The following is a 24,088-nucleotide window of genomic DNA, read 5'->3' as shown; positions in this document are numbered from 1 at the left end:
TATTATTTGGCATCCAGGAACTCCCCCCTCCCTTGTTATATATGGAATTTTAACACATAAAAACATTAATGTGTTCCATGGTTGAGCTTTAGAACACACATATGTTACCAATTAAACGTCATTTAAAAAGTTAATACCGATAAAGATAATTTTTAAAAAGAATAAACACCGATACACTCAAGTTAAAAAAAAAAGAACAGGGCAACAGACTTTGTAGTCTGTTTTACAACACAAATGTTGTAAAAAACAAGACACTTGTATACACAGAACCTAACTCTGAGAAACCAGGCTGTGAGATTGTGGGGCACGGTGGGAAGGCAGGTTCCTTTCACTGACTACTAGAACTTTTTGCATATGTAGGTTGATTTTAACTTTTTGATTAATTAAAAAATAAAACTCTCCATTTAAGCAGAGATAGTATGGCATCTTCAAGGGGGCTAAGAAAAGCCTTTGGAAGAAAGATGGTGATGCTTATATGGAAAGAATTTTCCACCCCCTGGAGGCCCCTGTGGCGCGCTAGCCCCTATCTGAGGAGCAACAGCCAGGCTTGGGAGGAAGCTGGTGTGGCAGGAGGCAGTGAAACAGTGAAAAGGTGCTTTCTTGATGTGATGCTAATTGGCCCACAGGGACAATTCTGCCCAAATGTGTTCATCGACCCAGGCAACAACATATGGTCACCTATCAAAATTCTGAAAGTTGATTAAAGAGCTTACTAATATTTTGTTTTGCTTACTAGTTATATTTTAAATTCTTAGTGCAGATGCAAGGGGGATATTCATTTTATTGATTGGCTCCGGCTATAAATATCAAAAGGAAACAAAGATGTCGCTATACTAAATTTTTTCATTATCTTGGAATTGGTTGCATTTTAAACACATTATAAAGCTCAATAATTCATACATGGATATATAAAAAAGTAATTCCTGATAAAATAGAGAAAAATTATTTCTTTTAGAACCTCTCTATGACAGGTATCTGCTCTAGTCAATCAAAATGTCATTTCCCCATAATTATGCACAGAGTGAGAAGAACTTAGGAAATATTTAATATGCAGAGCCTTATCATGGTGACTGACAACTATTGGTAGGAAATCCACATCTTATTCTCCTACAAAATGTAAATTTGTGACTGAACTCAGTAAAAGGGTTCTGACTCACTTAAAAAATAACAATTTACTCTCCCTTAATGAAAGAGCCTATCGCATAGCGCAGGAAAATTACTTGAGTTTGCCTCAAATTAGAAATATTTCAGAAGAAAAATGGCCTACTGAGTTGAGCATTAAAATATTCATGAAAAGAACATCTTCAAAGAGATTAATAATTATAAATGCTATGCTCAACGTATGAATATACAGTTTTTCAGAACGAAAAATGTTCGAGGTCTACAAGGTGCCAATAGTTTCAAGCAAAACAATGACTTCAGGAAATTCAAATGAGATAGCAGACACAAAGCCAAGATCACTCCTGTTGCTAGTGAGTAATTCCCCCCTCCTCTTGAAGGGTACCCCTTTTAGGAAAAGGTGCCATCTTCACAGTCATCCTAGCGAGACTATGAAATTCATCTAGAGTCATTCAGTCACCAGATACCCACATTCTCGATCCTGAATATACTGTGAAACTTTCCTCTTCTCCTTTTCCCAGCTGGGATCATGCTGTGGCTTCCTCAACAAGCTCCACCCCCTTGTTCTTGCTCTGTTACTCTCTGCCCTTTAACTCTACCTTCTACAGTGCCACCAAGGTGACCTTAGACAAATCTGTTTCATTCTCTGCTGAAAATGCTTCAGATGCGCTTGCCCCCTCTGCTGCATGTCCAGTGCTCCAACATGACTTTTAAGAATGGTCTTCAACTTTTTGGTTCTCTGAGCCACACCATGTCATCAACAAAAATAAGCAAGCGGACCTCCCTGGTGACTTAAGGGGTTAAGCACCGCACTATGAAGCAATCTACAGCCTCTGCAGCACGAGTTCAATCCCCAGGCCGGCCAGGAAGAAACCCACATGGCGAAGCAGACCTCTCCTGTCTCGCCCGTTGCTCCCCTCAGCAGTGTATTTCAGTCAGTCTGTCTGTTCTGTTCCTCACTCTGTCTCTGGTGAATCCTCTCACCCCACCCCGCCCCCATCTCTGGCCTGTGCCCCAGCTCTTGTATGCATAAATAAATAAATCTTAAAAAAAAAATCCTTTAAAAAAAAAAATAAAAATAAGCAAGTATTTTATGTCATGAAAGGTGACCAGACATGAATCGAGAACACAGTGGTTGATCCATTTCCTAAGAAACATGGGTATGATGCGAAATTACCAGCAATGTTCGATGTAAGAAATACTGGAAAAACACTAGCTACGAGAACCTAAGGAATGAAAGTCACATTGGATGGCCTCCAGGCCTCAACAGGTGAGCCTTGCTGACCTGCAGACTGATGAAGCTGCATTTCAAAAATTCAAGATAATTACTGAGGATGTTGAGGGCCCAAACTGCCTGACTAACCTTCATAGCATGGATCTTACCAAGATAAAATGTGTTCCAGGGTAAAAAAACAACAGCCCATGGTCAAAGCTCATGCTGCTGTCAATACTACTGATGGTTATTTGCTTGTCTATTCTGTGTTGGTTTTACTAAATAGCATAACAATCAGATTCAGAAATCTCTTATGCTCAGCATCCGACAGATCTGCCAAATTGGGAAGATGATGGAAATCATACCCTGAGAGGTCCAGACAAATGATTTGAGAGAGGTGGTTACTTAATTGATTCCAGTCTTCCTGGGGAAGACACAGGACTTGTCCATCTATTTACCTGCTCCGTGACGTCTTTGTTAGAATAGTGAAAATGCTACAGAAGCCCAACTTTGACCTGAGAAAATTCATGGAGGTTCTAGAAGAGCTACAGGGAGTGAGACAAGTGCTAAAGTTGAATGAGCTCTGGATATGAACCACCAGTTCAAGAATTTGTTTAAAATTCAAAGTTTCAATGGGGACTAAAAATCTTACTTGTGGGGAAAAAAAAAAACCATCTATTTAGGGTCTCCCTGGTGGCTCAGGGGTTAAAGGCTCAGCGCTATCAAACTATTGCCAAACACTGCGGCCTGAGTTCTATCCCTGGCTAGGGAGCTAACCCACATGGCACAGTAGACCTCTCCTGTCTCGCCCCCTGCTCCCCTCAGCAGTATATTTCAGTAGATCTGCCTATTCTGTTCCCCAATCTATCTCTGGTGAATCCTCTCACACACCCCCCACACCTCTGGCCTACACCCCAGTTCTACACATAAATAATTTTTTTAAAATGGCCTTTTAAAGAGTAGGTCCTGATTTAATGCTTTTTTTCCTGTATGGCACCATTCTGAAAATTGTAAGATGGTGAGTTTGACCAAAAAATTACAGCAAGTCACAAAAATTGACCCAGTCTTCACATTTGGAACATGGTATCAGAGGAGGTGCTTCCCCAAATGACCAAATAGCAACAAGGAAGCAAGATCTGTAGTGGGGGAAGCAGACCATTGAGGTCAGAATGCCGTGCAAAATCTGAACCGCGTGCCCACTCAGTGAGAAGGGCGGCTGCAAAAAAAAAGACCAAAACCAAAGACTAGAGATTTCAAAACCCTGACAAAATCAAAAGTCCCCCACTTTTAAAGTCGAATAAAACATTACTTTTATAATAGGTATAATATAAAAGTTATACATTAAAAAAAAGTTATACATTAAAATATAATTTCCATTTCTGCTTATTGAGAGACAATATACCACAGGCTCTGAGCACCCAGTGGGTTCCTGTTGGGTATATAAAGAATGCGGTCCTAACCTCTCTTCACCTCGGCCATTTCTCAGGGTGATATTCATAGCAAGGAACCCCAAGAGAGATAATGTCTCCCCACAACAGACGGCAGGCTTGCTTACTCCTCAGTCTAACAGCATTAGGCCTCCCAAGTTCAGTACTCAGCCCAAAGTGGGTTAGATATGACACCCCACTCTGTTCCCAGGCATCCATGCTGGGGCCTTTATAGCTCCCCAGGTGATTTTGTTTGGACAGAGGGTAAAATCCAAGACCCTACATAGTACTTCAAACATTCACACACACACACACACACACACACACACACACACACACATCTTCTATGAATGAGATTTATCTTACCGGATCCAGGTTCTTAAACAGCAGGATGTCTTTGCAAGCCTCTTGCAGTCTGTTTCTTTGATCATCAGTTTTTGGGTGTATGATCTAAAAGGATAGCAAATTAAAAAACAAACCCAAAATTAGTTGGCGTACCCTACTCAGAGGGATGAAATTTCCTACAGGATCACAGAACTTTAGTGCTCAGGTTCTCTGTAGACGTTATGGGCTCCCTAATAAGTAGGGGCAAGTGACACCATTGGGAGGTGGTGCCCTTTCTTCCAGGCAGCACTCGATGTTTTCCAAGAGTGTACCCCCGTCTTCTCCTCCCCAGGTTAACAAGTTCATTTTATAAAGGTTTGAGATTGGCTAATCGCTAAAGACATCAAGCAGTTGGAGCACACAGAAGGACAAGTGGTTTCTCAGCTACACTGGAAATCCAGAAACTTCCTCTGTTTTGCGTTTACTACTCTTAAATACTGTTTGATACACTCTAACACTGAGTTTGTTACTTTCAGGATGTGTTTTTTTTTCCTTCAAAACTTCATAAAGTCTCTAGAAATAAGCAGACTCTACATTTATGTTTCATGGGACATTAAATACCTTTTCATGTACAGTGTATGGAACTACCCCATACAGAGTGATTTTCCAAAAGGAGAAGGCAAACCAGGTCCCACCACAGCAAGTGTCTGTGTATGAGGAAAACTCATACAAGAGTGCAAGAGCACTAAGGCTCTCATTCTAGAATGAACTCAGGGGAAACCACCCTCGCCTCTTGGTAAACCCACTCCGGCAGGATGAAGACTGACAGGCGCCTCTATAAGTATGGTCTCCAGCGCTCCAGAGTTCCTTTTGACTGAAGACTTAACATTGCATAGACCAAATGGTCTTTTCATTGTGAACACCGGAAATCCGTAATCATGAAATGATTCAGAGCAGGAGATGGTCCAAAAAGCAGGAGGCGCTGAGTTGGTTTCCAGGAGTGCTATATATATACCACCTGTTCCTCTTCTAGTGGTCACGTGGACAGTGACCTTGGAGGTGATGAGAGGTGCTTCCCCTCTTCAGTGGGCTGGCAGGATGGGGCAGTAGTGAGTTTTGTGCTCATGAATATATCACAACGGACAATCCAAATCAGCATTTCTAGCCCAGCTCATATAACTAAAAATTAGTAAAAGCTGCAAGTGCCAGAAGAATCAAGGACATTCATATATATCTGTATTATTTATATGTTAAATGAAAGACTATTAGCCAGGGAGAGAGAAAAGCACTGCACTTTTTCCTGTAAGAGTAAAGTGTATGCAAACTTGTTTACTAGCTAAGCAATTCATCTCAAACTACAGCCAAAGATGACACATAAACACAGAAAAAGCAGATTCTGATGCCTGCTAGCTCACTGCCATACAAGGAAGTTTTAAATTTTGGATATTAACTATAATAAATCAAAATTCACTTCTCTCTAACAGAACAAAACAGGTTATTTCTCACTTCACAAAAGCATCTAGAACTTCAAAATAAAGCAATCACAAATGTGTGCCTGCTGAGAAGCTCAATCCTCAGAGAGAGGAAACAATGGCAGGATGCCAGTCACCTCCTTGTACCTCCCTCACTCTTGTCAGCTTAAGTCTTTCTCCCCAACCCATCCCCTTTCTCTGAGCCCGCACACAAAAGTCCCTAAGCCCGGCCTTTTCATCTTTCTGGTTCATGCACTCTCTCTCCTCAGCACCTTCTCTTATGAATTAGTACTTTTAAATTGTCTTTGTGTCCTGAGCCTGCCCCCTTGGCTACTGTCTACTGCTCCTCTTTGCTCTCCCTTTTTCCTTCCATTCCTCTCCCTGCCATCAGGCCCCAGGAGCTAGAATCTTTTATCTATTACAGACACCCTCCTCCTTAGAGTCCCGCTGTGTTCTGGAAAGCAAACAGTCAGAAATTAGGTGATTCTCTGAAGCTCTGGCTCCTCTGTCCTGAAGCCAGCTGCTCAGAAGATGCTCTCCCACTTTGAAAGGTCTGTCCTTCTTCTGTTGGGATTGGTGTACTCCTACATATGAGATCTGCATTTGGATAACTAGGGCTTCGGCAGTATACCCAAGTGCGGTTTTTATTCTACTAGAGGCCACTTCATCTTTTCATTCAATTTTACATCTCATTCAGGATAACAATCTTATTTGTTGAACATTTATATAGCATTTACAGTGCGCTAGGCACTGTTTTAAGAGCTTTAAAAATATCAACTCATTTTATCCTAGCAATAAACCTCATAAAGCAGGAAACCATTGAAATTGAACATTAAGAAAATGAACTTGTCCAAGCCACTTCTTCAATGTCACACAGTCCAGAAGCCGCAGAGCTGGGACTCATCAAGGAGGCCAGTTGCAGTCTGTACTCTAAGCCCAGGTCAGCAGACGATGGCCTGAAGGCCAAATCTCTTTTTGCAAGCCCCCCCTGGGCGAAGAATGGTTTTAGAGATTTTAATGATTGGAGGGGAAAAGAAAATCAAAAGAAGTTAGAATATTTCCTGACATGTAAAAATGGTCTGATATACAAACTCAAGTGCCCACAGGTAAGTTTTCAGGGACCCAGCTTGCTCCTATGGTCTATGGCTGTTTTTAAGCCATAACAGCAGAGCTGAGTCATTGCCATGGAAACGGTATGCTCTCCTCTTCCCCCAAAGCTGAAAGTATTTATTATCTGAAAAAGTAAACTTTCTGGTAAAAAAAATATTTACAGAAAGTTTGCCAGACTTCTGCTTTAAACTTCTGCTGCCTTTCAATTTAAAAAAATCTGAAAACTGATTAATAAAACTGCTTTGGACTTTTCTTTAAAGAAAACACTGTATATCTATTTTGTTAAGCAAGAGAAATCCGTACAAGATTGTCCTCATATTTTTTTCATCCATCCACACAGAGCTGAAAGTAACCTTTTAAAAATTTAAATCAGAACGCCCCATTCTCTAACTTTAGCCTTTGAAAATTAAACCCCCACTCCTCCTGTCTCCACCTTCAGCCACCTGGCCCCAAACACACTGGCCTTCACCCAGCACCTCAGACTCCTGCTCTCCTGGATGGAGTTAAATGGCAAAACTTAAAGGCTTCTTCAAACCAACCTGGAAATAATCTTATAAAAACATTAGGAACTCCAAAAAACCAATATCTGAGCAAAATATTAGAATCATAGACTATAAAAATAAAAACTGATAGACTGACATCTTTGGTTTTGTTCTTTTTTATTCCTAATAAGCTCTGTTGTTACAAACTAGTAAAGATAGGTTTTCCCCTGATTTTCTCTTTATTAGAAAATCTGTCTGAGAAAAATAACATCATATGAGAAAGATAGCTAAAAGCATTTTTTTCATCATCTGGCTGCATTTTGCAAAAGAAATAAAATCACAACTTCAGTGAGTTTTATGTTAATCTTTCCTTTTCTCCAAAATGAGAGACTCTTTGAATAAATATAATTGTACAGAAATGTGGCTAGAAGTAGGTATCAAAGCTAAGACTAGGAAAAAGAAATAGTCAAAGTAATTCCATTATGTCTCCTGTTAATTTATACGCCTGTTAACATTTTTTTCTATTATTATCATCTTATCTAAGAGTATCAATTTAAAATGAATTTGTTCAGTAAATTACATACCCTGGATTCTGCATCATCTTCTTCTTCATCAGGATTATAAGCTTCTGCACATACTATAAAATAAAATTGGGCATTTCAGAGATACTTTCATCAAGAAACAAATTAAAATGAATATAACTTTAAAAATTAATGAAAAAACGATACTGTGATGTTAAAAAACACTAATTTACATCAACAGAGGAAGCAGTCTACCCCCAAAACCAGTTTCTTATTGCAACTTATGAGGAATTTATTAATATATAAAGCTGCATTTAAAGACATGGACAATCACTACTTGCTCTCCTTTTCAAAGAAACATAGCTTACTTTTACCCTTATTTTCAAGCTACAGAAATGGGGTAAAACCTAAAAATCAATTTAAAAAGAGAAACAAAGTCTATACTTGCTATGAAGCGATCAACTTAATTTTATTGCCTATATAGAAAATTTCATAAATTATTCATGATCCATTCTTCTAGGAACAAATACTACCATATTGCATATTCTTTTCCAGGTTTAATTCTGAGTTGAGTTCAGACTGCATTAGAAATTTTAAAACCTTCTTTTTGCATTTAATCTATAAGAATTTTGCATGCCATGAGAAGCATTTTGTAAATATTGTTTTTTTTTTTTAAAGATTTATTTATTTATTTGTTTGTACATACAAGTACTGGGTGCAGTCAGAAGCACGGGAGGGTGAGAGAATTCACCAGAGCCAGAGAGGGGAGCAGAGCAGGCAGAAGGACGAAGTACACTGCTGAGGGGAGCAGCAGGCGGCAGGAGAGGTCTGCGCCATGTGGGACCCTCCTCCGGTGGCCGGGGAGCAGCCGGGGATCGAACCAGCGCTGCAGAAGCTGCGGGCAGCTTCGCAACCCAGCGCTCAACCGCTGCGCCACTGGGGAGGCCCTGTAAATATTGTTTTTAAGGGCTATTGATTATTTCGCATATGCTGTAATTAACTACTCCCCGAATGCTGGGCATTTAGCTAGCATTTATTAAAACTATTTTGCATCTAACATCTTCTTGCACAGATATTTGTCTACATTATGCTGCACAAATTATTCCCAAATATTATTTTGGGGGATTATTTTAAGGCATACCTATCTCTCAACAAACTTCTTTCTAGAGTGGCTGCCCCTCTGTTCTACAAAAAAATGTGTAGGAATCCTCTAAATTGTACAACAGAGTGAATGTTACTGCTGAAAATCTTTGCCAACTTAAATGGAAAAATGGTTGTACATTTAAAAAATTTATTACTGAATTTGAACAATGTTCAAATATTTATAAACTGACTATAACATTTCCCCCTTTATCTTTCTGTTTGCGGAATATTTGTATCTGGTTTTCTTTTTTGATTTATACTAGTTTCTTGATACCATTTACCATATTTCTCATAATTATTTTAGCCAGTTTGTCTGTTAACTACATTATACAGTTTTTACAGATTATGAATGTTTGTTTATTATGAATGTGTGATATCTTGCAGGGAAGAAAATTCCCCAATATGATTTAAACCCAATGCCAAACATGACAAAAGTACCATAATTTTAGGCTTGGATGCCAGTCTTTATTTGCAAATTTTAGATTTATTATTCCTCTTTTCTTTCAGTTTTTTATGCGTAAATCTTTTTATGCTTACCCTTAATCCATAGGGACTTTATTCTGGCACAGAGAAATTTAAAAAGGATAGGTGAAAAGTTGACAAATGCCTTCCCATTGGCCACAGGATGGCATCAAGAGTATTATCATCACTAATACAATTACCATCATTATTATATAACCTGCTGTTAGCTTTCTCTTTTCCAGTCATTGCTCTATATATCTAGATTAGTGATTCTTAGCCAGGGGACATCAGGAGATGTCCGCAGACATTCTGACTGTCACACCATGGAGATTTAGGGGGTAGATGCTGGGAAGACAGCCCGCCTCCTTGCCAGCAAAAAATTATCTGGCACAAAATGTCAGTAGTGCTGAGGTTGAGAAACCCTGACCTGTTGTATGTTTTCTCATTCAATCTCACTCACAACAATGTTAACTTAGCATTATAGCACCACTTGACAGATGAGACTAGGGCAAAAGGTCATGTATCTTGGCCAAGATACATACATTACAGAATCACAGGGCCAATCCTTGATGCCAGGATTGTCTGGATGACTCCAAAATCCTTGTTCTAAACTACTACATGTTGCTTTGACTGCTCTGGTGAATTCACCAACATAATGAATGGACTTCAGCCTTGTGTCCCAGAAAGCTAACAGAAGGGGATTTTTTTTTCTCACGGGCAGGCTCCCATTAAAGAACCTCACTGATGCATATAACCAAAATGCCAATTTAGTAACTAACTTCCTGAATGAAGTATGGAGTCAGCATGACCAGCCAGCTCTCTCCCTGCAGGAAGACCACAGAAGAAGCCAAATCACAATTAAAAGGTTGCTTGGTGAGAAGGAAATGGGAGGAAGAGAGTTTGTCAAATAAAATGAATGTTTAATGACATCAGTTTGGGGCAGCCTGAGGCCACATACACAATATAGATGGTCCAGCTAATGTGATCCAGACACTTTAATTGTGTTGGCTCAACTCTCCAAGGAACATGAGGACATCTACTTATAAAGCTTCATTTCTGTAACTTTATTTCAGTGGATGACCAACACACAGGCAGGGCCACTACATAATTTACAGGGCTTGGTGCAAAATGGAAAAACAGGCCCCACCTTCAAAAATGAGAATTTCTCTTTTTTTCCTCATCGTAAAGACTGACTCGTGGCAGTTCGTATAAGTCAATATATATTGATCCCCAAAGAACTCAAATTATTTAACAGATTACTAGTCTGTTGAGCCAACTGACTGCTGGATGGTAAATTGAAGTCAATCCCGCTTACTGGATATGAAGCCACAGCCAGGAGACCTACTGATATGCTGTTCCACCAGCTCTGAGAATCATGGCGGTTCACAGAGGAGGCCTCAGGGCCTCTGTAGGTGCATTGGAGTCCCACTGTCCTCCAGAAATAGCTTTTGTTTCTCTGCAACTTTATTTTCAAACTGCCTGTGTGAAGTAGGTCTGTGGTCCCCTGGGTGGGGGTGCTGTGGCAACCACTAACAGATTCCACAGCATCTTGGCTCAACTATTCCCTACCAATCTGGACCACTCACAACTTGAGAATTTCCAGAGGACATCAGAACATTAAATCAAGCTCAGTTCCTTGGTGAGTCTGGGGCCCAGAGGGTCAGCCCTGCTCCTGAGATCAGTGCTTTCAATGAAGTGATGTATCTGGTAAGATACTTAGTTCTTTAAGGTATGTTATCAATATCCCCGCATGCATTTCTGTTGCTCTTCAATTTTGATTCAGAGGGAAATCTTATTCCTCCAAGTTCTCAGTTTCAAGCCTCTAAACTGATTAAATATCATGAGGAGTAAGAATTTATTATTTTCCTAAAGAATTCATCAGTTGTCCCAGTACTATTTATTATTTACCACCCTTTTGATTTGTGGTACCTACTGTATCACATATATGTATGTTTGCTTCTCAATTTCTGAGCTATTCATCTCATTGAACCATTTCATTTATTGTGCAAACATCCCAAGGATTGTTATACTGCAATTGTTTCACTATATAAAAATTAACCTACCACTGCCTCCTATGATCAAATCAAAACACAGCACTTACAGTTTCATAAACTGTAAGGTGCCCTGGCACCTCTTTGTCTTCACTTACACTGTTTCCTATGACTGGGGATCCCTCTGTACCCTACTTCCTAAGCCATCTCTTAGGCCCCAGCTAAAGTCAGATCAAGAGTCAGATGTTGACCTCTTACCTGCACAGAGCTGATTTCAGACACACCACTAATGTGCTCTGTATTCTGTCCTAATACTGTGGGCAGAACTCATGACTGTCACTTGCTACACATTCCTCTACCAAAGATGGTGCTGTTCCCCCTCTGGATTAGGCCTTGAGCCCTGCAGGGACTGACCATGTGCCTGAGTTCATATCTATATTTCCCTAGCCCTGCTTGGCACACTGCCTGGCTCAACATGCATTTTTATGAGCAAATAACTAATGAACAAACAAGTCTGCACAGTCTTGGAGGGCAAAGAGATTGTTTCTTTTAAATAACTTCTAATATTCTTATTGGATAATAAACACAAGTAAAATGAATGAATGAATCAATCAATGAATAAATAAGAAGTTGTTCTTTATTAAAATGTCCTTCTGCCCATGAAACAAGGACAGGGAGAATGAGGGAAAATGATAGCCTTGGTCTTGTTCACTAAAAGGCCTGGCAGGAGATGAGGAGCTCAGTCATACTGTACAAGAAATGAGTGCACGAAGGGCTCTGTGCCTGGATGCACCCTCAAACCAAAGTCTCCAGATAACTCGAGCTGCTTCACATTCTTTCTGCAATCTATTTGCTCCATCCCTCCTGGGAAATCTCATATTGAGCTTGAAACCATACTCCATTTTGCTTGGCAATTAAACATGGTAATAAGGGACAAGGTTCTAATCTTTTTTTTTAATGCTTTTATTGAGGTAACATTGCATTACACTATATACATCTCAAATTTACCTACATCAGATCTGCCATTGTATATCAGCATCTGCATATACTACATTAATCTCACACTACAAGTTCAGTTCCATCCTTCACCATACAATTGACCCCTTTGACCCAGTTTACCCTCATCCACCTTCCCTTCTGGTGAACACTAGGTCTTATAACCCAAAGTTTATTATTTTTTTTACATATTCCATTCATTTGTTTCTTTATGTGCCATATAGGAATAAAATCAAAAGTCAGATGGTGAAAGACAAACATAAAGCCCTGTTCTTTAAGTGAAGCCTATATTGAGATTTCCCTGCTGGGTTGTACATGTATGTATCTGGATACCAGATTTATTGTCTAGAACTCTAGAACAGTCCAAGAGTTGAAGTAGATTTTCACATTGCAGAAGGGTAATATGCAGTTGTGGAGCAGAAACCTGTCATGGCTTGTGGGACAGAAGAGGAAAGTGAGAACTCTGTTGACTTGGCATCTTCTGAGGCTTGACCCTCAATCATTTCATGCAAAATATATACCTACTATGTATATCTTTGTACAACACCTGTGTGTATGTACACTTTTGATGCCAGTTACAATTTTCAAGTCACCCATACTTCTGACTAACCATAAACTATAAACTATAACCTAGAGACTCCTACCACTCCTCTTCAAGTACAAAGATTCACTAGAATGACTTCGAGTACTCAGAGAAGTACTTTTCTTACTACCGATAGTTTATTATAAAAGATGCAACTAAAGAACAGCCAAGTGCAAGAGATGCGTGGAGCAAGCCATGGGGGAGGCATACAGAACTGTCCTCTCCGGATATGCTACCCTCCCATCATCACCAGATATTTTCCAACAACCTGGACATTCTCTGGGCCTTGTCATTTAAGGGTTTTTCTGGAGGTATCTCATTACACAGGCATAGCTGAGGAAATCATCAACCACTGGTAATTGGCTCAACTTCTAGCCCCTCTCTCTCACCAAGGTTGGGGGAATGGGGTTCGGTGCTCCAATTTTTTAATCAAAGTTTGGTCTTGTTAGTGACCAGCCCCCGTCATGAAATTATTAGGGGCTTCTTGGCACACCAAAGAAACTCTTACTACTCAGGAGATCCCAAAGTTCTTAGTCACCCAGAGCAAAGACCAATTGTTTTTCTTATTATGCCACACAAGGGGTTATACCAACTCCCAGGGACTTTCATCAAGTGCCCCCTATAATTTTTTGGTAATATTTAAAAATCAGCAGTCAAACAACTCTGCACTGAGCAAATTTATAAAACTCACATTAGTTCTGTGTCTATCAGAGAACAGAGGAACCTGACTGAGCTCCATGAGCCCCGGGGCCTCAGCACCTGGCACGGAGCCTGGCACACAGTACACCCTCAATAAATATTTGTTGAAGAACTAAAAGCAAATGTGTCCTGGGCTGAAGACTACATGGCTTACACATCTTTAACCTAAAAAAAAAAAAAAAAAAAAAAAAAAACACCTCTGACTTCTATAAAATAAATACAATTTACTTTTCCAATGTTCTCACAATATGCTAATATTTTAGCATACTTATTTGAATAATCAACTTAAAATAAAAATATTATAAAAGCACAGGTGTACTAAATAACAGAGTTCTGATTCAATATGGTTAAACTTAGCTCACTGACGTGGAAATACCCTCCTACACGGGGGAAAATGTACCTTTTACAAATACTGGTTAAGACAAGCATTCTCAACCAGGAAGACTGGTTAGGGACAAGGACAAAAACTTCTTTGCATCTAAAGCACAGATAAACATATAATACATAAACATATATTTGTGGTTTTAAAATCTCACTCAGTATGAACCAATGTTACTTCAATTAAAAAAAACTTTTTTTAATCTCATTGGGTGATTGGGTTAAAAAGTAAAAGGATGGGAGGAAGCACTGAGAAATACTGGTATAAGGGGATCATAATTATTGCTGAGTAAAGGGAAGAGGCAATGACTAATCAGTAGGCGCTCCTCGTCCCCTGTTCATTCATATTTCTGTCCAGGTAATTTGGTAAATATTCGCTGTAACAAATTAGCAATAATCTTAAATTTTATTTTATTATTTTTTAAAGATTTATTTATTTATGCATACAAGAGCTGGGGTACAGGCCAGAAGTGTGGGGGATGAGAGGATTCACTAGAGACAGAGTGGGGAGCAGAACAGGCAGATTGACCGAAGTACACTGCTGAGGGGAGCAGGGCGGGTGAGTCAGGAAACATCTGCTGCACCATGCTGGCTGCTCCCTGGCTGGCCAGGGATTGTGGCTGTGGATTGCTTCATAGGTTGTATCTTAACCCTTGCACCACCAGGGAGGCCCCAATAATCTTAAATTTTAATTCACAAAATAGAAGCATTTGGACAACATGTTCAAAATACAGAAGTTCACATTTTAATTCCTAATCATATTCAAGCAAAAGAGCCCCACAGTAAGTCTTAATTATTCATTCAGAAAAATAGTTTTTGAAATGTGGGAGATGATGCAAAGAGTAAAAGAATAATGCATACTACAAAGCAGATATATTCATTTTTTATTATGCATTATAAGGAATGAAGCTGAAATACTCAAGGAAGTCTGTCATCCTTAAATTACACCAGATGCTAACTCAAGTTGGCAGGAGGAAATGAAGAGCAACAGAAAAGGTAAATGTGTGAGTAAAGACAAAAGAACAGAATTTTGCTCTTTTTGTTTTTACTTAAAAAGACAAGACTTCACAAAGCAATACTTACAACACTAGCCTGTTGGATTTATAACATACACAATCCATATGTGAGTAAGAGCCTCAGAGGATGATAGTCTAACTCTCCCTCATTTTCTCCACGTTCACCCAGCTTTGGAGGGCAGTCTGATGTGATGGCCTCTTCTCAGCTGCCTCCAAGCTAAGGTTCAAGGTAAAAGAGATGGGGCAGGTAGAGTGGGCCTACTTTAAATCTCCGGTTCCATCCTGGGTATGATACATCTCTGACCAACAATTTTTAATGCTTCTCACAACATACAGAATAAAACTAAAATCCTTACCAACACTTTCAAGGGGCCCCCCTGATGATTCAACCCTATTTTTTGAGACTTTCCTTCCATTATAATAAGGTCCATATATTTCTAATCTTATTAGACTATCTATTATTACTTTGACATGTTTTACATGGTTTGCTCAATTGGAAATTTTACTCTTCCACCGCATTCCCACTTAGAGAAATCCTACTCTTCCCTTACAGTTCTGCATGAATGTCACCTCCTCACTTTTGCTTTGCCCAAACACACAGGGTAAGATTAAATGTTCCCTTCTATGCGAGAAGCCAGAATGCACTTTATTTATGTCTTTATTTTGGTGGAATCACACATTATGTGGGGGCTAAATTCTACCCACAACATAGGATGCAAAAATCTCCAATAATCAATGTTCTGGAAATACCAGAGGAAGTCAACGCTGAAGATGGGCATGTGGTCTCTAAATAAGTCTGCCTGGGGGATTTTTTCTTTTGGCGTTAAAACTGATTGTTTTTTCTTCTATTGAGCACGACAAGCAGCTGTTGACTTACATTCAGAAACCATATTATGTGGAAAATGGTATTTTTTAAATCTAGAAAAGCTCATATTCTAAGAGGCATGCAGGAACTGGGCAAGCTTGCAGGGTGGGTTGTTTCTCATCTCCCCCTCACCTACAAAGGCATAAGCTAGCTGTTTCTTGTGCCCACATTCTGTGGACTCAGAGTGGGTGACAGTCACCGTGGTCATTCTACAGCTGTCTGGAAGGACAGTCCTGGGTACATGGCCACTCAGCCCCTCCAGTGTCTTGGGCACACACTGTCTTCCTCATCTTTAGCTATCTCATAGTATGCATAGAACAGTGAATTAATGTTTTTTTTATTTAACCGAGTGACAGCATAACCAACCAGCTATGAAACAATCTCTTCTTATAGTTATCAGAGTACAAACATTCTAAAAACAAACATATTTGTACAAAAAAAGTGGTCTTCTTACAAAATAAAAACCCTTAGAAGTCTAGGGGGAAAATATCCTTCCTGACTTAAAAATGCGTTACTTTTGCATAATATAAGAAAACCAGGTGGTTGGTTGTGCTTAATGTTCTAAAGAAAATAACATCAAAAAAATAGTTTGCAAGATGAAAAATTACAGTGACTTCCCACTTCATCTCTTTGAAAAATCTGTGGTAAAAATGTAAATTATTATTTCTTCTTTGGGGCTTTTTCCTTTAGTAGTTAGATGAATTAATATGCAAGATAATAGCTCCATCCTTTTGAAGAGGAGTAGCGTTTATCTGGTATTGTTATTTACTGTCATTCTTTGTGGAAGCATTATTCAACCATAAAGATGTAATAATTCACAACAGAACAAGACATATCCAAATGGGTCACCTGCAGTGGTACAGGCAGGTGGTGAAACAAATGATTTGAGCTTCCTTCACACACAGAGCTCAGGGCTAGTCACCTGGCTGATCTGCAAATGTGCTGATTACACTGCAGATGTCCCCTTAGGCTGGGAGGAAACTCAGTGGGCCAAAAAGCTGCCTTGGACAAAGATAGAGGACTTCTTTGAGGCAGCCAGTCTAGACTAAGAATCAGCTAGCAGGCATGATTCTAATAATTCAAAATGGGTCAGCTAAATTAATCCTACGTGAGGTCGGGGTTTCTGAGCCCTGTGTCATAGCAGACCCCAGATGGGCAACCAGGCATCTTCCAGGTCAATCCAGGATGGCTGAGCTAATTAATTAGAAAGCTTTCCTGAGAGCTTGCGGAGCCTCAATTAGGAGAAAGATCAGGTCAGTCTGTCCAGTGGCTACTGCTGTGAAGTGTGGTGTTGTATCCCCCACCCTGTGGATGAATCAGCAGAGTTAAGAAAAGAATCAGAGGCAAGAGATGGAAAGACCCCTAAATGGTGTTCAAAGCCCAGGTCCAGCTGCTCCTGAGGCCCAGCCATCCCTGTGGCTTGGTGATTTCGTGAGAACCCCAAGCTCACCATTTCCATAAACTTTCCATTCTCACTTGATTGAATTCAGCGTGCATTTCAGTTACAGTAACAGATGTCATAAGTTATGGGGAGCAGTGGTTCAAAAATATCAGGACAAGAAAGAAAACAGGTAATAAGGTGCAACCAATTGCCAAAAATAACTAAGAATAAAACCATAGAGTATTCTGAAAAGGAAGCAGCATGCACAAAACGCAGGGTCAAATTCTAGTGCCTAATCAATGAATTCTTACAAAAGTAGATGATATAGAACTTAGGGACCATGGTGGTGCTGACAGGAGTAGTCATGACTGTCTAAGATCTTAGAGAATATATATAACAAAGGTAGGACATGAGAGTGAAATTATTCTTTCATCCTCTTTCTAGCTCATAGACTTGCAGTGACTTTATGTATAAATAAATGTTTCAGAATCACATTAGGAGTAAATGATGTAAAAGAGACTGATGTATTTATTTGGTTTAAGCTATCACAAGACATAAGGATGATGGACTCAACATTCATACTTGCCTATGAATGACAGGAAGCACCAGACCTTCGCACAAGTTCCCAAGTCCCACCACCCCATTCTTTTCTAGCACTGGCTGAAATGCTACCTCCTGGGACAAGCATATTTCCATGGGCCACATAAACAGCTGACCCATGTAAATATGTGTCACTGTCATTCAGTTGGAGGAACTGCATGACCATATAGATCCTCTTTTAGGATGACAGCTGAGAGGGGCTTTAGGCCCTAGCAAGGGCTGTGCTGACAAGCCCACACACACAGGGTAACTAGCTGGGCTTGACTTTAGACCTTGGACCAGTTAGTCAACTTCTCAGTCTCAGTTTTCTTGTCTATAAAATAAAGATAGTAGTAATATCTTACTCAGAAAGTTGTTTTGTTTTGTTTTTGTCTTCACTTTCTGTTATTTTTTTCTCTGTTTTCCACATTGGTCTTTATTTTTTTTTTAAAGATTTATTTATTTATGCATACAAGAGCTGGGGTACAGGCCGGAGGTACAGGGGGTGAGAGGATTCACCAGAGACAGAGTGGGGAGCAGAACAGACAGATTGACTGAAATATACTGCTGAGGGGAGCAGCGGTGAGTCAGGAGAGGTCTGCTGTGCCATGTGGGTTGTTCCCTGGCCAGCCCGGGATCTGAATTGAACTTGTGCTGCAGTGGCCGCAGATAGCTTCATAGGTTGCGTCTTAACCCCTTGTACCACCAGGGAGGCCCCCACATTGGTCTTTAAACTGTGATGTGGGTGAGTTTAAAATTCATTTTTATAGCAGATATTACGCAGAAAGTTGATGCGAGTATTACATGATTATTTTAAATCAAAAAGGCTGAGATGGCAGCAGGCATTCCCAACTTGCAGTGGGAAGGCTGTGTTGCGGTAATAGAATCTAGGGCTATAGAGGAATTGCATCTAGGCTCTTGAGAGCCTTGAGTCAAATACCAAATTAAATTGTACAGACTTCTCACGTGTGAGATATAGGGTGTTATGACAGAGAAGTGTCAGATGAATTAGAGAAAAAAGAGGAAGACTAAAGCAAGAGTGGTCATTAGTATTGCTACAGCAGTCAGTGTGGTAACTGAAACGGTGGAACAGAAACAGAAAGTAGGGAAAAGTCATAGTAAAGTCAGCATTAATCCAGTAGCAGAGTAGATACAGAGCCATAGTCACCAAGGATACACATTAACGATTTAATTAGTAGATATGGTTTCTACCAAGAATTCACTATAGCACAATAATGAAACAAATGTGAGTATTGATAAGTATAAACAAATAAGCAGCATCATTTTTAAAGTAACATGAAAGTGAATTGTCTTTGTAGTACAGAGCACAGAAGTGAATTCTAGCATAGGCATGTAATATAACATGCTATACAGGGAAATTTTGAGAAAACCACCTGTACTGATGTGTCTTTTGTACTTTCACAAAGATATTCCAATATTAATTCTCAGTTAACTTGCAAGCATATTTTTTGCATTAAAACAAAAATGGGAGTCTGGTGAGGAAAAACATCATCTATAGGGAATTCAATTTAGTCCCTGTACCTGCATATATATCTTTCACTGAAAATAATTATTAAAGTGGAAAAATGTATCGAAAAATGACACTAATATTTAATCAGCTCCTTCTAATAAGTCAAGTACTGCACTAGGGATCTGTGTTTACTTAATCGTAACCACCGCCTCGGGTAGCAGGGAGCTCAATGCCTGGATGATAAATGAAGACTCTAAAGCTCAGAGTTCACATACAAAGTGTGTATTTGATGACATGCTGGGATTCTTAACTAGGTCTTCAGATGCCAAAGTAAAGCATTTCCCCAACACTGCCCAGTCTCCTGGGTCTAGATAAAAACACAGCATACTGCCAAAAGAGGAATTCCTGACCCAAGCAGGTAAACAGAGAAAAGGTGAACAACATTCATCATTATGATAAAATACCTTTTCAAAACACTACCTGTTATACCTATAAAGAATCTTTATATAAACTATGAAGTTTGTGTATTTATTTTCTGTCTGCTGGAAATGTATGTTTCACAACAGCAGGGAGCTTGAATGTCTTGCTCACCAATGCACCACCCCAGATCTACAACAATCAAGGATTTCCAATATACTGTGGCAACTCAACAAATATTTGAAGAAGAGTGGAAGAGTGGAAGAAGAGCAGAGTCTTTGAAAGAGCAGAGGTTCTATGGATAGAATGCTTGAATTTGGATCTTATTACTGTTATCTTGGGCAAGGACTTAACCTCTCCAAGAAGATTAAGAACAGGAGGGGATCTGGGGTGTGTGGGGTGAGGGGGAGGCTACATTTACACGCACCTGTTTAAAATTAAAGGTTAAATTTTAAAAGGCGGATCAACTTATTTTCAAAATAACAGTCTACAAATACAGCTTATAATTTAGTCCAGGCTGAAGTTGCTTCTTTTGTTTCTATATAAAAGGCTAAAGGCTATTACATTCAAAAGAAGTCTCTTTTGATGCAATGCTAAATAAATCCAAATTTGGGGTGAAGGAGTTAGCTATAAGAGATACACAAAATTAAGTGCTTTGGCCAGTTAAAATTAAGTGGGATAAATTATAGGGGGAAACAACAGAGCTACTAATACAGTTGTGTCCTCTTATCCGTGGTTTCACTTTCAGTGGTTTCTGTTACCTAGAGACAAGCACAGTCCAAAAACAAAGTAAATAATCTGGTCAAAAAATGGGCAGAAGAGCATATGAAAAAATGTTCAACATCACTTGTAATCAGGGAAATGCAAATCAAAACTACAATGAGATACCATCTGGTGGCGCAGTGATTGAGCGTTGGGCTGCAAAGCTGCCTACAGCCTCTGCAGTGCCGGTTCAATCCCCAGCCACTGGGCGAGGGTCCCACATGGCGCGCAGAACTCTCCTGCTGTGCCCACTGCTCCCCTCAGCTGTGTATTTCATAGGTCTGCCTGTTCTGATCCCCGCTCTGGCTCTGGTGAATTCTCTCACCCTCCCATGCTTCTGACTGTACCCAGTGCTTGTATAAATAAATAAATAAATAAATAAATAAATAAATAAATAAATAAATAAATAAATAAATCTTTTTAAAAAAAATATTATGTAGAATGAGATATTTTGAGAGAGACATGACATTCACTCAGCTTTTAGGACAATATATTGTTATAATTCCTCTATTTTATTATTAGTTACTGTTCTTAATTTAACTGCACCTAATTTGTAAATTAAGCCTTAGTACAAATATCTATGTATAGGAAAAAACACAGATTTACAGAGTTTGATACTATCTGTAATTTCAGGCATCCTCTGGGGGTCTTGGAATGTATCACCCACAGATAAGAGGGGACTACTGTATTAATGAATTTTAATTAGATGATAATTTTTATAAATTGAGCTTTGTGATGCATAAAAGCTTATGTGGCACTCACTGTGTCAGGCACTGTGCTTACAAAAAAAATTTTGCCACCCTTCTCTTCAACAATTAGAACAACCTAGCTTTCGGTTTTAGAGAAGAGGGTTTAAGTAAATTGCCCAAGCTCACAGCTACTAAAGGATACAACTCTCTATTCACTACTAGAGAGTTGTGAGATAGTTGCATCCATTTTATGCCTTAGGAAGGTGACTAAGGATACACACACCCTTTTTGTAAGTGGTTATGGGCAGTAGCAGAGCTAGAACTTCAACCTGAGCTCTGAGAACACAGACCTTACGCTGAAGCCCCTGAGAAGAAAGACTATCATTTTGAAGCAATGGTATATTAAATGCAGAAATAACTCCTGGCCTTCAACAAAAACAAAGTAAATAATCTGGTCAAAAAATGGGCAGAAGAGCATATGAAAAAATGTTCAACATCACTTGTAATCAGGGAAATGCAAATCAAAACTACAATGAGATACCATCAATGAGATACCTGTGAGAATGGCACATATTAAAAAATCTAGCAGCAATAAATGTTGGCGAGGATGTGGAGAAAAAGGAACTGTCCTGCACTGCCGGTGGGAGTGCAAAATGGTCCAACCAGTATGGAAAGCTGTGTGGAGATTACTCAACTTACTAAAAATAGAGCTTCCATATAATCCAGCAATTCCACTCCTAGTTATTTACCCAAAGGACACAGAAACATTAATTCAAAAGGGCACCTGCACCCCTATGTTTATAGCAGCACTATTTACAATAGCTAAGCTAAGGAAACAACCCAAATGCCCAAAAAAAGATGACTGAATCAAGAAGATGGGGTACATATACACAATGGAATATTACTCAGCAATCAAAAAAAAGATAAACTCATGCAATTTGCAGCAACATGGATGGAGCTGGAAGGAATCATGCTCAGCGAAATAAGCCAGAAAGGAAAAGAAAAATACTGGATGGTTTCACTCATAGTAGGAATTTAGAAAACCTAAATAAGGGACCAGGAAAATGACTAATTATAATAAAGAAAAAATCAAAATCAACAAGCAACTATAAACCAGAGACATACTATGGGTGGGGGAGGATAGGAGGGATTAAGGTCAAAATAAGGGAGGGGTGGGAATTGTATGGGGAATATAACCAAAATGAAAATGCATACATTGTGCAAAAATGAAAAATGATTGAAGAATTATATAAAATAAAATATAAAAATATAAAAAAAGAAAAAAAAGATAAAAATTGTATGACTTCTGTTTAATACTAGATTGTAAATATATATACCCATGAATGAAAAAAAAAAACAATGGTTTGGAGTGATAATAATAAGTGAGTTTGTATAGTAAAGTTTTCAGTTATTTCATTTTTATCACATCAATTTATAAGACATTAACTATAATAAATATCAAGATTTTCAAAAGTGATATTAATTTTAGAGGTCAGTTTTAAAAGATTTTAAAGTTATTGTATATTATGCATCTTCAAAAATAAAAATATTACAAATTGCAAAAAGAAAAAGAAAAAAAAAAATAACTCCTGGCTTTAAATCCCTGCTGTTCAAGGTCATGGGCATCTGCTTATTCCAACCCATAGGTGCTTGCTTGATGGCAGAGGCAAAGTACAGTGAGCAAACAATAAAAAAGGACTTCATAATAAAACAACTATCTAATAGTGATAAAGCAAAAACACTGCCCTTATTATCCCACTGAAACCCACATTATAAGGGGTAAAACCAGTTCCCATGGCATCCTTATTGTGAGCTATGCCCGGAAAGAACTGTTTCCCCCTTTTGACTGTGGATCTCACGGTCTCTACCACACTCTGCACCACAGTCAGCTTTCCTCCTAGGTTATGAGCTTCTTAAGGACTGTATCTTATTCTTCTTGCATCCTTGCATTAGAGCTGACACACAGTAGGGATTCAGTAAATGTCTGCTGAATGAATTTGTAAATTAATTTGTTAAAGTACTATTCCCCTGTATGCATTCTCTCTTGGTGATTACCAAGCCTGAAATGAGCTTCTCTAATGAAGCTCATTTCAAAAACAAAATGTAAATGTATTCATACCATCAAATTAGTTTGACAATATGAGAATGACCTCTGGAAAAAAAATAACTTGGGGGTTAAAAGCGCTTATCAAATAAATTTACAGTAGAAACAATGAACACCTCAGCTACAAAATATTTCCAAAACAGAGCAAAAGGAAGCATATGTTCCCTGAATCAAGGAAGCATATGTTGCCTGAATCAAATTCAAGACAAGATCTGAATTTCTGCTATTTCACTACTTCTTTGGGGCCTAGTCATTTTGTTTTGATTTCACTGAAATTTGAATATGCTGTTTTACAGAGTGGGTATGAGAGATTTAAGGACTTAGTTTCACCTCTATAATAGTCTAAATACTAGCTTATGGAAAATTATAAAACCTCAGCTCTGTTAAAAATATCTATAAGGTTCAATGTTCGGTTTATATTTGAAAATTGAAGAGTGGTTAATTATCTACACAAGAAAAGAAAACAAGCAAATTTATAATTTAGAGTTCTGTTTTCACTTCTATTATAAGAAATAATTACAAATTAGAGCAAGTAATGCTCAATGACCATCACGAAAGCAATACTGAATGTCAGTGCAAGCACTTCATGGGCATCTATGGGGCCTAGGTACAGCTGGCAAGAAGAACTGAATCACCACTAGGGTTAACCTTGAAAATGCTAAATCAGATTCAAAATTTTAGGCAAATTATGAAAGATTAGAAAAACTAAGCTTAACAATCAAATGCAATACAAAATCCTTGGTGGACTTGAATGAAAAAAGAGGGAGAGAAAACATGTCAAGACAACTAAGGAAACTGGAATCTAGATTATATACTTGAAAAGGCACAATGACAAGGTTAAACTCCTTGCATGCTATATTATGAAGAAGAACATCCTTGTTCTT

The 24,088-nt window shown here is 38.8% G+C and overlaps 1 protein-coding gene across 1 annotated transcript in view; it reads right to left on the bottom strand.

Annotated features, from left to right (window-relative positions):
- PRKAR2B (protein kinase cAMP-dependent type II regulatory subunit beta) overlaps window positions 1-24,088 on the bottom strand; it is a 68,604-nt gene that overhangs the window by 20,187 nt on the left and 24,329 nt on the right. The window contains exons 3-4 of the mRNA XM_037511545.2: window positions 7,732-7,784; window positions 4,126-4,209 (exon numbers count right to left, since the gene is read on the bottom strand). Coding sequence (XP_037367442.1) covers window positions 4,126-4,209; window positions 7,732-7,784 — 137 coding nt within the window. The remainder of the gene's footprint in view (window positions 1-4,125; window positions 4,210-7,731; window positions 7,785-24,088) is intronic.

The sequence above is a fragment of the Talpa occidentalis genome, unplaced genomic scaffold (assembly GCF_014898055.3).
Source record: "Talpa occidentalis isolate TD23 unplaced genomic scaffold, MPIMG_talOcc4v2.1, whole genome shotgun sequence".
Lineage (NCBI taxonomy): Eukaryota > Metazoa > Chordata > Mammalia > Eulipotyphla > Talpidae > Talpa > Talpa occidentalis.
Note: the sequence above shows the minus strand (reverse complement) of the source record. Positions and strands in the feature narration are given on the sequence as shown.